Below are 15,905 nucleotides of genomic sequence, written 5' to 3'. Positions count from 1 at the left end.
AATTAATTAATTAATTAATTCACAAGTTTTCTATTAGTCATGTTAAAGGAGAATTCCATGCTAGAATGCTTTCTTACCTTTCTTTGTAGTCGTTACGTCCCCACCAAAGAGGTCCAGGTGTTTTTTGTGCAAAAGCTCCTTATTGGCTATTTCCCCTACCATAAGCGCTCAATGAATTGCATTGAATTGAATGGGAATTGAATGGGGCTATGGGGTGTTAATTTGCTTATTTCCATCGAAATAAGTAGTAAACTGTGCCGCTTGGGATATTATTTACATTATGAAGAGAGGATATATACAAAAAATAATATATAATTTTGAGCGATGGAAATAAGTGAATTAGCACAACACCCCATAACCCCCAATTCCCATTAAATTCAATGCAATTCATTTAAGGCGGCAGAGGAAATAGCTAATAAGGAGCTTTTGCACAAAATAACACCTGGACCTCTTTGGTGGGGACGTAACAACTACAAATAAAGGGAAGAAAGCCTTTTAGCATGGAATTCTCCTATAATCAAGCAACGCCGTTGTACTGTCATAAAAAAGAAAAAAATATATTTTCATTTGATATGCATGAGGCCAAGGAGTGTACAAATTGAACCCTTATGGGTCATTTGGTTCCATTTGTACTCTCAAGGCCTATTCATACTCTAGTTTTAGGTGATAAGGTGACCACTGAAACGGTGGTTAGTAAAAACAGAGAGAGGTTTGGGTGAGCGATGAGTTGCTTACCACCGTGGCATGACGTCATGTTGTAGTTTTCGGTGGGTCGCCTTATCACCTAAAACTAGAGTATGCCTTCAGAGTACACTCTCAGAGTTACCGATACTACTCCCCGGACCCCAGTTTGAGAACCCCTGCTATAGCTGAATGGGTAGAACGGCCCTCTGGGAATCAATCAGAAAGTCCTCGATTCGACCTCTTGCCCGTCTGTGTCTTACTCTTAACCCCTGAGGCCCTAACTGCTCCCCTTTCACATTTCACATATGTGCACTGTATGTGAAAATGTACAGTGAGGAAAAATACCCCCAAACGAGTGTGGACTAAATTATTTTATTTATTATTATTTCTTCACCCTTGCCCACCATTTTACCAGTGGAACAGAGATTAATTGAGCATAGCAATGGTTTTGGGAAACCCAGAAAAATTCCACAGCTATAAAAGGACCGAAGCAGGGAATGGGAATGTTGAACCAGCTAGCATCGATGGGAGAACTCTCCGTCGGGCCAGACCATGTTCCCTGGACCTTCTAAGGTCAAACTCAATTGCAGCTGCATACTCCCTGTCACTGTGGAACGCTTGTTGTTTTTTCTCTTTCTTTCTCTCCATTTGTTTCTTTTGTGTTTCTGCTCTACTTCATTTCATTTCTCTTGGGTCCCATCAATCTGTAATTAGATGCCTAAATCATTGCCATTCTTTCACGTTCACATTGTTGAAGACAGGAGCCTTGTGAGCTACTTAAGTTGACAGCAGGTTTCATCGGTCGGTGGAACAGTCGGTCGGAGATTTGCATCCTAGATCAGGCCTCCACAACTTAATCGCCAGCCAGACATTTATATAACATCAAGCTTTGGGTTGCATTAGAGTGTGTTTTCGCATACTGGGGTTGCTTCGTATAGGGAGTCCATTTTGAAATAATGCATAAAGTATTATGCCTAAAGGTATTTGCCCTTTAGATTGGTTCCCAGCAGGAGAGCACACATGAGTCTCCGTTCATACTCAGATGATATGCAATATGTGATCTGATGAGCCCTCCATTATTGCAGTGAGTTTTCCTGGGAAGAATCTCCGAGAGCTGTCCCAGTGATCGTTTCTGGTAAAGACTTCCTGGCTGGAGACGCTGATCTGCCCACTCGCTAGGAAAAAGAAAGGGCTCAATTGAGAACAGAGGCATTGTTCAAAGCGTTGCTGAATTGGAAGCGGGTGCTGCTGGAACATGGAGACGCAATCAGAATCACTGACTTCTACGAGTGCCACTTTCTCCACCCCAATCTTCCAGCGTCAGGCCCCATCCTGAGAGTCTCCGAAATGTGCTGGCTCAAAGAGAGCCAGGGTGCTGCTTGGATGGGCTTCTGTACTAGCGATGCCAGCTGATGACGGGGAGGGGTAGCTGTTTTGCAGGGAGCCCTGTTGTGAAACTGGTACTTGGAGTTGACTGTGGACTTTTTGATTCGTACACTCAGTTTTCCTGGACTGTGCACTTGGCCTAGAGTAGCTTTTGTTTCCCCAGCAGATTGAAACTTGTGTGGAACACATTTTCTGGAGGCCCCGTCCCTTCCTTTCACCAAGTGGTTTTGTTCCAATGACTATCACAGGCAGAATAGCTCTGATTATTATGTTTTGTGTGTTTCTGTAAACTGACCACTACTGTTGCAGGTGGACACATGTAGATGTGTTAAGATGTGTTGTGGCTAAAGCAATTTGTTTGTTGAGATTCCTGACAGTTAAATTGTCTGGGTTGAGTTATGTGCTGCTCATAATTGGAACAGGTGTGTTGTGTGTTCAGGGTGCCTGGGGTCAATTTCACCATGAACAGGCACTAACGCCACACAGGAAAAGAATGCACACACATACACACCCACACTAGTACTCAGCTGTGACCTAATTAAACTTGTTCCTGTCTGTGTCTCGACAGATTGCTGCTCTTGACTCGTGTACTTGCACTTTTGCATTTGCCTTCAGTTCTTTTCTTTAAAAAAAAATACTGCAGTTATTTCCCTAACCTTCTGTGCACAATGTGTATGTACCACCCTCTTGTGGCTAATGTGAAACAATACCACTTTTTCAATCTGAACAAGAGAATCCAGCGTAATTCAGGCAGGAAATAAAGTTTAGTCAGTAAACCATGTTTGTCTTGGCCAGGTGAATAATACATATCAATAATGTTTGGCATTTTTTCCTCCTTTTGTTTTCTTGACAAGGAAAATTGCTCATAACCGCTATGCATAATTGTGAGAACTGTACTTCACAAAGAAGTACACACTGGCTCAGCCGCTTCAAACGAATAGAATGGCCAGTGCCAAACATCTGTTACCACGCAAATGTAATCTCTGTCATCTTGCTGAGGGGCTGAATTCCGGCTCGGTTATAAATAGCAATCAAGAGCTAACAATGCTGATGTTGGCTGGCTGCGATCACTTGATAAACATGTGATTGATCAGGAGGGATGATCAACAGCACATGAATGTTGGGTGTGGCTTGACCAAGACAAAACTCAATTTGGGGACCGGCCAAATTATGACAAATCACAGAATTAAAAATGGAAAGACTAGTCATGATTAATAGATAGTCATAGTCATAGTAATAGTCATGATAGATCAACTCTATTATTATGGACAGAGTAGTGGAAATGCACAGGCAAGCCACTGGATGCATTCTCTACTGTATGTGTTGTACCACCATCTTGAGAGTGTGTGCTGTACATACAGTCCTCTCCCAGCCTCCTATCCCACTCCCTTTTTTCTGATCACAGCTCACAGGATTATTAGATTTGGTACATTCCAGGTTGTCGATACATCCTGCCCCCTGCAGTATACATATACACACTCCTCTCCAATTTTTCAAGTCGACAGCATTTCTAAATGAAACGCAAACCCTTAAGTGCCAGGTCCTTGCATTGTCAAGTGATGATCCACATCTATTATCAATAACCCCTTGGCTCTGAGGTGAACATAACGCTTTGATTTGCTTTACTTTTTTTTTTTCTTTTTTTTTTTGCAATATTGTCTTCACATACCAGAGTCTTACTCTTTTCCAACTGTATTCTGGTTGAACCCACACATGGGTTGATTCAACCGTCAGAGCTGGCGGCGGTTGGGGCGCCCGCTGGCCTAGCGGTCCAGGCACATACCGCATATAGGCGCATGCCTGACAGCATGTCGCGGGTTCGAGTCCCGATCCCCACGACCTTTGCTACATGAGTCCATATAATTCCCTGTCTCCCTCTCCCTGTTTCCTGTCTCTCTCCACTATGTCCTATCAACAAATGCAGAAAACCCCAGAAATATATTTAAAAAAAAAGAACTGGAGGAGGTCAGTTCTACGGGTTAATTGAATTAATCCATTTAATCCATTGATGGAATAAAATGATGAACTTCCAACTTGTTATAATTAGACCCTGATGTAAATACTCACAGGAACAAACCACAGACAACGACATGATCTTTCAGTATATTGTATTAAATAAAGATTTTGCATAGAAAGAGAGAGGACATCAAAGAAAGAAAATACAATCAATGCAGGTCAGAGTGGAAGATAGTCTTAAAGCATTCTTATCAACGTACCAAGGTTTATCTTCATCTGGACGGGATTATTCATCTGATGACATCACCTTCCTTCAGAATTAGGCTTAATCAGACTGTAAACATTTGCTACTTCATCAAAATTTCAGGTGGCAAAATAGTTAAAACAATGGCTCCCAAGAGAGATCTCTGTACAGTACTGTTCAGGGCTTGGGAAGCAAACTTGGTAATTGAGTTAGGCCAAGATGGCATGCTAAAATATGATATGATGGCGGTATCAAGATCATCATAAAATAGATTTTAGAGCTATCATTGATTCATCCTTTAAATAATCAGAAGAATTATCGATAATCAATTTTAATTAAAACTTTTTTGTGGCTTTCGCCTTTTATTTTATATTTTTTATGGAGGGACAGACAGGAAATGGGGAGAGACATGCAGTGAAGGCCGTCGCGATCGGGAGTCGAACCCGCGGCACACTGCCAGACTGTGTGTGTGTGTGTGTGTGTGTGTGTGTGTGTGTGTGTGTGTGTGTGTGTGTGTGTGTGTGTGTGCAGTTCTACCTAGCATCTGGGTTTATTCTCCCTCGCTGTCACTCACTCAGTCACTCTGTCTCATCCTCTCTACAGGAGTTCTCCTCTGTGGACTTCAGGAACAACTCGGTGTCCAGTAGAACCCCCACGCCACCAGGTCGCTACTCGCCCCACAGCCCCATTGATCGGGACATCCCTATGTCTCCCCGACGCAGGTACTGTGACACAACTACTCGTTTAGCATGGTGTTGTCTGCGACTGAATTTATTATATATGATTATTTGTTGGTTATTTTTATTGTCCCCCTCCTTAGACATTAAAAACCCAACTTTCTGAACGTCAGATTTTAATTGAAGACATTTGAAACAAATATGTTGCTATATACCTGTGTGTGTGTGTGTGTGTGTGTGTGTGTGTGTGTGTGTGTGTGTGTGTGTGTGTGTGTGTGTGTGTGTGTGTGTGTGTGTGTGTGTGTGTGTGTGTGTGTGTGTGTGTGTGTGTGTGTGTGTGTGTGTGTGTGTGTGTGTGTGTGTGTGTGCGCGCTAGCAACAGCTAATGTTGCTAGCTAAAAATGGGTTTCATAATGTAACAATTGGTTGGACCTTTTAACTTTCGATTGAGTTGTCCCAATCTGTTACTCTTACATTCCACAAAAGTTGAGTGTCTTAAGTCTTAATGTAAAACTGTTGGTATAATTCTAAATGAGCTGATGACTTATCTTGCACAATTAATGAGTCCACAAGGCAACCATAATTTGATTAATTTGTTTTGTGTTTTTTGTGTTCAACACACTGACACCTGACGGCCTCCATCACTTACTGTCTAATTTCAATATATTTTATCTATTTAATGTGTAATTTTGCATTATCCTTCTTTGTCCTTCTGGTGTTATATGTACAACACAGGAGTAGACCAGTTTGACCATACATGAGAGTTCACCTCACAATATTTCTGATAAATAAAAAACACTCGCAGAATAGTAAAGTAAACAATGTTTGACTCAACTCGGTTATAAATCATAGTCTCTTGCAGGATCTTTTGTCTGCATCCCTCCTTTCTCTTTCAGAGTCTTGTGTTCTTCCAGTGCAGGGGGAGTTTTATTGCAGGGTTGACTTTGGCACTGATTCCATCCTGGCTACCCCAGGCCAGTGGTGTGACGCGTCCGCAGACGGAATCAAATTCAGCCACCCCATATCCCCCAAAACGTCTTGACTTTCCTTCTCCCCCCTAATTGGCCCCCAGTCTAGAGTCCCCAGCTTGTACACCAAACCTCTCCCTGCTCCAGCACAACCAATGACAGGCTTTGTGACACCCACTGCCCGCCCCCATTTTTCTCTTGGCCAATGGGTACCAGGCAAGGGGCACACCTTTTCAGTGAGACTCTTGTTCTTCTTGTCTCATCTGGTGTAGATAGAGGTATGTGTATGTTTTGAATCTGTGTGTGCATGTGTGTTCATGTGTGTGTGGTGGTTTGTTGAGCAGCAGTCATAGCAGTGGTTAGACGTGCAGGGGACTTTTAAGCTCACTGTAGCTTTTGCTGTCCTGTCCTGAGGTGAGTCTTGTCTAGAATTTGATTTATTAATTTTTATTTTTAATTGAGACTATAGGAGTCACAGGTTTATATTTTTGAGAAATGTGGGTGAACCTATTCAATCATCTCTCCATTGTCCTGATTTTGTGTTGTGGTGGTACTTGAAAATAGTGATGCTATCAATGTTTTGACTGTCGGTACAATGGGTACATGCATTTTTAAGATTTTTTACAGACCTGTATTTTTACTAGATTATAATCATTGGTACTCTGTGCCAAGTGTGGCAGGGGGAAACCAAACAGATCTGCCTTTTGATGTAGGCATTCTGTTGACATGCTTTACTTCAAAGTCAAATGATTCCATGACAGCACACTTCTCCAGTTTGTCCTTTACTCTCTGAAACTCCGGCACTTAAACTGTAAAATGAATTACGCACTCCGGACTTCGAGCCTTTCAGTTGTGGTGTTACTTGTTTTGCTCCCATTTGACCCAGACTTTCCATTTGTTTTGGGATTGTATGTCAGAAGGGATGGTGAGAGAGGCAAACAGCGAAACGGATCGCTGAGGGTGGAGCTGTGCATGTGGAAAACTTGGAGGGCGTGCTCACTGCTCAGGAGTCTGTTTTCAATTTCAACCATGTTCTGGGATGCGGGAGAAAGGGCCAGCGCATTGGCGTTAGTCACAAATGTATTATCCTGTCTGGTTGCCATCTCCTGTTTCAGCCATGTGCTTTGAGATGGAAACAAGCACCAAAGGCTGATACAAGGCAGAAATAGGCTATTCCCTAAAATACAGTGTCAAATTAATTCTTGGATGTGAACATTTAAATGAACGTAAATATAGTTATCTTTCCTTCAAAAGAACCAACTTCAAAATATATGCCATACATAATGTAATCTACTTCCTCTTTCTTTGTTTGAGCATCTGTGACTAGAACCGTCCTAAAACACTAGCCACTGTCTTTCAGCTCTTTATCTGACCTAATCATTCAACAGACCTCAGGTGACTTTCATGTCGCATTTGGCCAGAGCTGTACTGTAGCTGTTACAGCAGGTATAAAAAGAGTGAATCAAAACGTTCACTTGTTTAAAAAGAGAAAGAAAGACAAAACGATAGTGGAAGTTTTATATAACTGTAAAAGAGGTGTTTGTTCTCTAAATCAGTTGCATCATTGAATTGTTTATTTCAAGCTTTCTGATTTCCACACTGTAGGTGTAAATAATTCAACAAATATTTAAACAGGCTTTCCGTACGTTGATATTTGATGACAGACAGGACAAACCAGACCAAGTGAGCTCACTGATTTCAGTTGACACCTTCCAGAATGTCCTTCCCAATTGGCTACAGGTGAATGGCTGCCAACCACACCTGACGGGTCTGTACCCAGCCAACCGGTTCTCACTAACAGCTGCAGGTCACAGACTCCCTTCAGTCAAATACACACATATAGGGATACTTTCACTCTTGGTGCCTCTGAGTCTACTGGTATTTCTGTTTTATTCAACCCGAGTTGAGACTCGTGAAACTTGCTATTGTAACTATGCATAAAGCTATGGAAGAAACTGTAAAAGTAACCACTTTTCCATCCTGTCCATCATTACATGTATGTATTACATGATAATGAGCTGATCTGTTAATTACCTGGCATCCTGAACTAATCTACAGTTTTCATATTCTCATATTCCTAAATTGACTCACTTCTGAATTATTTGCAGAACTTAATTTATGAAGGCAGAAAAGGTGTCCTATGCTGGATGGGATCACGGGATGCATTGAGTCTAATGTTTTCCCTAACGTCTAGATCTCTGTTTTTTTTAAGTAGTTTTATCTTTATTATAGGACATCTTATCTTTTTTTTATAGGACAGGACAGAAGACATACACACACACACACACACACACACACTACATAAACAAGTTCCACTGGTCAACTGATAGCCATAATATCTCTCACAGTTATTTTTATTATGTCCTTGTTACTTCCTGCCTGAAGGCCATTTAGTGAGTTTAAACAGAACCCCCTGTAATAATGGATGGTAATGGGTAGGAGAGGCATCAAGTTGATGGTATATAGGCTGAGACACTGGAGAATGGCTTTGGCCTGCAGTTGCCTGGGGTATGCAATGAAGACTTTATGTTTGGAGGTCAAACTCACAGGGCTGCCCCTTCCCCTTTTCTCTGGATCCTGTCAAACTTGCCTCATAATGTACAGTAACGTAGTGAATTATATATATATATATATATATATAAAGCTTGTGTTTAAGTGATACATTACTGTAAGGTACATTGTGTATTCATATCATATACTGTACATCCCAGTATCATTGGATCAGAAAATGGTAACATTTATGTAAAGTATTTGCAAGGAACTGGCCAAATTCATATAAGAATTTCCAATGCATTTTTCATCTGGAGAGATGTACTGTATGTGTGTTTAGTGTATTTGATTATCTGTATTTGTGATTCTCACACAGCAGTTCCAGCTCAGATTTTGCCATGCAGAGGTTCGACAAGGAGTCTGAGGTATACAAGATGATCCAGGAGAACAAGGAGTCGCGCACGGCTCCTCGTCAGTCGAACACCTTCCGCTTGCTGCAGGAAGTCCTGGAGGCCGATGAGAAAGGTTAGCAGTCTGCGGCTTCGCCACCCTTTATTCATACCTATGAATAAAATACATACAATACATGCAGTCACACCAAAGTAGGGGGTATAACAGTTAATTGATATAATCGGTTATAAAAAATGTGAATAAAATAAATATAATTTTTCAGCCTTACATTGTCTATTTTAGCATAACGTCATTGTACGACAATGATAAAATAAAATAAGGCTTAAAGGTCCACTTCATCCCTTTTGCAACCAGATCTTATTTGAATGATGTTTGTGAGACAAGAAACACTTTCCTGGGGTTTTTATGTGGGTAATATGTGTTACCCAGTGCCAGCTCCTTGTGGTTAGAGTGTCCGCCCTGAGACTGGGAGGTCGGGGTTCAATCCCTGGCTGGGTCATACCAAAGACTGTAAAAATGGGACCCAATGCCACCCTGCTTGACACTCGGCATCAAGGGTTGGATTGGGGGTAAGTCCCTGCGACATACTAGCGTCATGTCCAGGGGGTGTACTTGTATATCAAGCTGTCTCACGCTACAGAAACAGGAGATAGGCTCCTGCCCTACTGTATGGGCCTCATGGCTCGGCAAGGCTACTTACTTTAATATGTGTTTTTAGATATTTCAGTATTTCAAAGTGTACATGGGCTCCATGATGTCATGGACACTAGGCTCACTTATTTCCTGGACTACATGTTGTCTCAGTAAGACAGCCCTACCCATATCCACAAGGAGGAGCAGTGGACCAAAGAATTATGGGAATTGTAGTCCAGGAAGGAAGTGAGCCCAGTGTCCATGACATCATGTAGCCCATGGACACTTTGAATTACTAAAATATCTAAAAACACATACAAACATCATTACAGTAAGATCTGGTTGCAAAAGGGGTGAAGTGGCCCTTTAAGTGGTTAATCAGACAAAAATCTATTAGAAGTTAATCGTAAACATAATCGAAAGAATAATCGTGTAGCAGCCCTACACCTAAGCTCTGCTTGCTCAAACAGCCTTGCATGGTTGGCCAAAGACACTTAACTTGTGTAATTATTTATGAGTTATTCTCATTTGGAAGGCTGTTCCTAGTACATCTCACACACTAAGATGTTGCTGCTTTCAGGTTACATCCATTATGTCAAATTTCACATAATTTACCACAATTTCGACTATTGTTTCTCACGAGGTAGCTCCCTCTTGCATGTGAACCCTGGCAGACCTACAGTATGTAGACTGTCCAAAAGTAGTAGGTAAGTTCCTCAGTAATAACAACTTTTCCATATGGCCATCACTTGTGAGTCAAAAGCACTGTGTGCTGTTTAGGTGTGAAACGGCACACAAACTAATTGGTTTAATTGATGATTGATTACTAATAATCAATAAATAATAAAAATCATTGATTAATATAATAATTGATCCTATTTTGGGAATGTCATTAGCTGATTGGCCCCCCCCCTCCCAAAAAAATGCCAAAATGTTCAAAAATAGTAATCAACAAGCTCTATTATTTTCACTATTTTTGCAATTGTTTTTTAAATATATATTAAAAAGTATCAAATCTATATAGAATAAATGTGGTTCTTGATTAATAATTGAAAAAGTAATGGATAGTTGCAGTCTTGGAGCTGTTCTTTTCCTTCACAGAAAGATGGCTTTCCCCTCCTTTATAATAATTCCAGACATAACGGCCATTGTGCACTGTCGACAATATAGTTGTGATGACTAGCAGTGAACACAAACAAGCTCTCAAGGATGCTAGCACAGACAGAGGCCAGTGAAGACAAACAAATCGGTGATGTGATACACAGGTTGCCAGAGGGAGAGACAAAGCTGTCATGTTTTCCTTATGAGCGGCTGTAAATTAGGTTGCTGGGTGTTGAATACGACTCTCTCTGTGTGTGTGTGTGTGTGTGTGTGTGTGTGTGTGTGTGTGTGTGTGTGTGTGTCTGTGTCTACCCAGAGGCCGCTTTGAGGTTCCCAGGGAAGCTTTCACCCAACCCCCCAAAATCCAGCACACCAGTGGGAGGAGTCACCAAACACCACACCTGTGAGAAGTGTGGCACCAGCATTGTGTAAGAGTTCATGCATGCACACAGAAATAATATCCGTGACAGAGTTATAAGATGCTGATATAGTATTACTGATACTTTGCCCTGTGGTAAAAAGTGAACCATGTGATATCTATAAATCATGTGCGTCTAAACGGTAAGTTAAAGATTGAATTTGTTCATATAAATGCTGATTATTGTAAACTCATGATTGTTATTATGTTTTCATAATATCATAATAGTATGGAACTGCAGAAAATACAACGGCATACCGAAATGGAAAAGAGAACGAATGGGTCTAATGTAGTTATGTGGTCTGGTCACAAGCTTTTGTTAATACGATTGGCTAAATATTTATAAAAGCCACTGACAGACCAAGCCACTTTCAACCTGACCAATAGCTAGAATACCAGTCATATTGTGATAACTTGTGACTGTGAGCTTATTTTTCTTACACTGTCATACAATGAAGTATAAAATGGGGCATTCATTCTTGAAAAAAAAAACCACTCAATGAAATATGGACATACAAGGTTTCTGCTCAACAGCGACGATTATGTCCAAATTCAAGTGTCTAACTGCACTTGTCTCTCCTCAGCACACAGGCGGTACGCATTATGGACGACCGCTACCGCCACCCAGAGTGTTACACGTGCACAGACTGTGGTCTCAACCTGAAGATGAGGGGTCACTTTTGGGCCGGGGAAGATATGTATTGCGAGAAACATGCCCGGGAGAGGTACCAAGGCCCCGGTACCTCTCCTCACGCTACGGTCTCTCCCCGACATTGAGCCCCCTCTCTCTGGAACGCCTTACTGCCACTGAGGCCTCCCCAACCGCGTTACTGCGCCGCTGAAAGGCAGCCGCCTCCGCCTTGCCTTTCATGCTCCCCACCTCATCTGACTCTCAAATGTACAGACCTTGGGCACGGGTGCGGAAGCGGGCAGGGCCTTTGACCATGTGTGAGAGGATCATGTACTCTTCTGATACTGTAGCATTTAACCATACTCTGCGACGTTATCATTCACTTGCTTTCCTTTTCTTGTTAATCGTTTGCGGAGTGGAGCTTTGTTTTTCACAAGCGGTCAAACCAGCCATTGTGACCTATATAGGATTTTCTTAGCTGGCGTGTACAGCTCTTCCTCATTCCAGCTACATCATAATGTATTTAAGCAGGGTTTTACTTAACACCGCCTGATCAGACCAACCCAAGCAGGACTGGCTTACTGACACTGGCAAGGATCGGTATATTGATAACAAAATAAGGCTTTTCGACTCTCCTGCTGACCGAATTTTTTTAGCAAAGGGACCAAATATTTCACCTGAACTGCATTCTTTTTGGGAAAGGTATTCTACACAGACATTGATTTGTGTGTGTGTGTGTGTGTGTGTGTGTGTGTGTGTGTGTGTGTGTGTGTGTGTGTGTGTGTGTGTGTGTGTGTGTGTGTGTGTGTGTGTGTGTGTGTGTGTGTGTGTGTGTGTGTGTGTGTGTGTGTGTGTGTGTGTGTGTGTGTGTGTGTGTGTGTGTGTGTGTGTGTGTGTGTGTGTGTGTGTGTGCTATCATCTTGCATAAATGCACTGGTTTCTACATGCCACCTTTAGATCTGTGTGTGTGATCAAGTTCAAGTCATTCCTTTGAAGTGCGTTAACATCATATCACAAAAGACTTGCTCAAGAGTGTTGGTTATTTCTATTTTCTTTTGTAAGTGATCCTATTAGTTGAAATTATATTGTATTGTTTCTGTTTTTTGCTTATAAGGGATTATAGATTAATGCAACATGAAATGATATTTTTGATGTTTCTTTGATAGAACTATATACTACCTTTGAATGCATAATGTATGTGTACGGAAGTTGACTTCTAGTGTGAAAACAATTGCTGAATATGCTATGACTGTCCTGATATAGCAGTACTCAAAGCAAGATACATTATGTCCATATCATATCACACGTAATAAAATCACACAACATATGCAATGGAGATGCCCGTTTTGTCATTCAAAAGCTTTACTGGAGTTCCTGGTTAGAATGTAAGACATTTCTGAAACAATTTCTCACTCACAATATGGATGGATATAATGATAAGCCTCAAACATTTCTGTGTTTTTGTATTTTTAACTGTCTCTAACTGCAGGCTTTGGGGAAGAAAGTAGACCTTGGCCTGTATTGTGTGCATGTGTGACGGAAGGCTCCCCACCTGCATGTTTGTGATTGAATTGCAAGTTCACCAGCTTGGATTGCTTCCCATTTGTCTCCTTTCCATGCTGATAAGTATTGGCAACTCATTAACCCTCAAACAAACCGATATGCAAAAGTGAAATATTTTCCTCCAAAAACCGAGAGACCTTTGGTGACTTATCTAATAATAATAATAATAATAAACTTTATTTTTATAGCACCTTTCATACATAAATGTAGCTCAAAGTGCTTTACAGAGCAGAAAAGATAATTTAAAAAAAAGCAAAACAAAACGGCATAAAAACAGGCATGCAGTTAAAACAATAGGACAATAATGCAGTGTCAAATCAGGAGAAGGCAGTGGTACAAAGATAAGAACAGATAAAATAAGGCAACGACATTAAAAAAAAACAAGCAGATCACTTAAAAGCAATGTTGTAGAGGTGGGTCTTGAGCTGAGCTTTAAAAATGTCTACAGAGGCTGCCTGGCGAAGGTACAGTGGGAGCTTGTTCCATGCCGACGGCCCGTAGAAGCAAAAAGCTGCTTCCCCGTATTTTTTTGTTGCCATTTTTTTAGGCAAAGCGAGCAGGCCAGCAGTGGAAGACCTTAGGGGCCGGTTCTGTTATTTGGAACTAGCACTGGCCATAGATGGTGTTTTGTAAAAAATAAAGTGTGTCTTGCCTCTTAAAATACAATTCCTTTTCTGTAGATTTGATCAATACAAAGGAATACATCATTAAATGTATACATTATACAGTACATTGTGCTGGATTCACCCCCAGAAAAGGTCTGAGGCAAGGTCACAGCTGTGCCTGGGCTCAGTGACAGATTAGTGACGATATAACGACTGAAAATATTCCATCAAGCTCATCTGCTCAAAACAAATGCAATGTTATTAGTCTATAAAGGGATTTGAAGGCATGACTGTATAATGACATAGCGGCTTTCAAACTTTTTGTGCCCAAAAAGCACACCTGTATTCATAGAGAAGATGGCCAATCTACAAGCTTACAATTCAATGCGAGTAAGGGGTATAGAATGGCCCTCTGTTTTAAAAGTAAAATCATTACTTTCTGTATAGTTTTATACAGTATATTGCAATAACAAGGTGTGGTTTGTTGTCACAAAATCTGGATTTGTCCCCATACCACGGCACAGAGTTTGGGAACAACTCCTGTGGGGCTCTGCTTTTAAACATGGAATGTGCATCCACACAATCTACTGGCAGCCTTGTCCTTAATGTTTTACACTTGTTACAAACTGGTTTTAAACCAGGTAAGGCGGAAAATGGAAAATTAGAAATGCTAACCCCAGGGTAATCAACCAGGCCTCACCCATGGAACCGATGAAAGGTGTCCCAAACATCTGAGTGTAGGTACTATTTTAACATTTTGGGACCGTTTCTTCTATCATAAGGAGATTGAGAACTCTGGCAGAGATGTATGAATGTGACAAATATCTATTCGTGTGTGACCATTTCTCACTTAGGAGTGCTTTGGTAAAGATTTCTTTGGGCATCTTCACAGGCAGAACGTTGGCATGATACAGTACATTTGACTCAATTTGACGTAATTGGGGACGTTGCAAAGTATGTTGAACGTGTTTTTAGCTTCAGTTGATTGGAAGCATCCTATGACACAAGGTGTGCCACCTCTTTCCTTCACATCTATCTACTCATAATTGTAGTGTGGTATTTTCCACACATTTCAGCAGTTTGACAGACGTGTGGTGAGAGGTTGTGTGTTTGTTGAGTACATACTGGTGGTCACCTGTGTGTGTGTGTGTGTGTGTGTGTGTGTGTGTGTGTGTGTGTGTGTGTGTGTGTGTGTCAAACGGACACACACATTCTAATATACACTTCACATTGAGGAATAAATATAAAGAAATAAATAACCCTGCAATTCTTATGTGACTTGTGTAGAGTAGGCTAGTCATAAATAATATGACTTTATTTCTTTATTTTCAAGTAGGCTACTCGTCAAACCTTTTGACATGCAGTCGACCCTCAAGAAATTCAACAAACTGTCCCAGCACAATTCCAGGGTGATGGTGTTGAAATTAACAAAGCCGAAATTGTCACATAAGATCATGCTTGAGTGCTCATTTCTTCTAGGGATAGAGAGATTTATACTTAGCTCAGATTGAGGGTAATGTAGAAAATATCATTTCATTGTCGTTCAAACTTTAAGATTGTCTGTAAAATGGAAAAACAAATTATTTAGATTATCATTTAACCTATAGTGCATGCCAGAAGGGGGCACCATAGCTGTCTTTAACCTACAATATCATACTGTAAAAAGAGGTAGTATTGGCCTGGGCCATGGCTCAGTGGTCCAGGCACCTTTGCTGGTAATCCAGTCTGGCAGTGTGCCGCGGGTTCGACTCCCGATCCCGACGGCCTTTACTGCATGTCTTCCCCCCCATCTCTCTCCCCATTTCCTGTCAGCCTACCGTCTGTCCCTCCATAAAATAAATCTCATCAAATGGTGGTCCGTGGCTCAAATGCAGAATAGATAATGAACCTTGATATGAAAAGCGTTGAAAACCACTAATCTATACCCCAAGTAGATTACAAGATTTGTATCATTGTAGCACACAATTGTCGCTCTCTGCATGTTCAAGTCCTGCATAATGCAAGCATGCATTGTTGAAGGTGTACACTGTTGTGTATACTCCTGTATATAAATTATTACTGGTGCTACTTTTTCTTGCCCTCACTGTATCTTAACTGCTGTGCTGACTTTGTCGACTCATCTTATCGTCCTGTTGGCC

General features: G+C 41.2%; 1 protein-coding gene across 1 annotated transcript in view; it reads left to right on the top strand.

Annotated features, from left to right (window-relative positions):
• pdlim2 (PDZ and LIM domain 2 (mystique)) overlaps positions 1–13,170 on the top strand; it is a 53,220-nt gene extending 40,050 nt beyond the window's left edge. The window contains exons 7-10 of the mRNA XM_083783227.1: positions 4,874–4,992; positions 8,782–8,930; positions 10,867–10,978; positions 11,553–13,170. Of these exons, the coding sequence (XP_083639353.1) occupies positions 4,874–4,992; positions 8,782–8,930; positions 10,867–10,978; positions 11,553–11,745 (573 nt within the window). The 3' untranslated portion in view covers positions 11,746–13,170. The remainder of the gene's footprint in view (positions 1–4,873; positions 4,993–8,781; positions 8,931–10,866; positions 10,979–11,552) is intronic.
• Positions 13,171–15,905: the final 2,735 nt, after the last annotated feature.

The sequence above is a fragment of the Protomyctophum parallelum genome, assembly GCF_964188405.1.
Source record: "Protomyctophum parallelum genome assembly, chromosome: 15".
In the NCBI taxonomy this organism is placed as follows: Eukaryota; Metazoa; Chordata; class Actinopteri; order Myctophiformes; family Myctophidae; genus Protomyctophum; species Protomyctophum parallelum.
The sequence above is the reverse complement of the archived record's forward strand: the minus strand, read 5'-3'. Positions and strand labels throughout refer to the sequence as shown.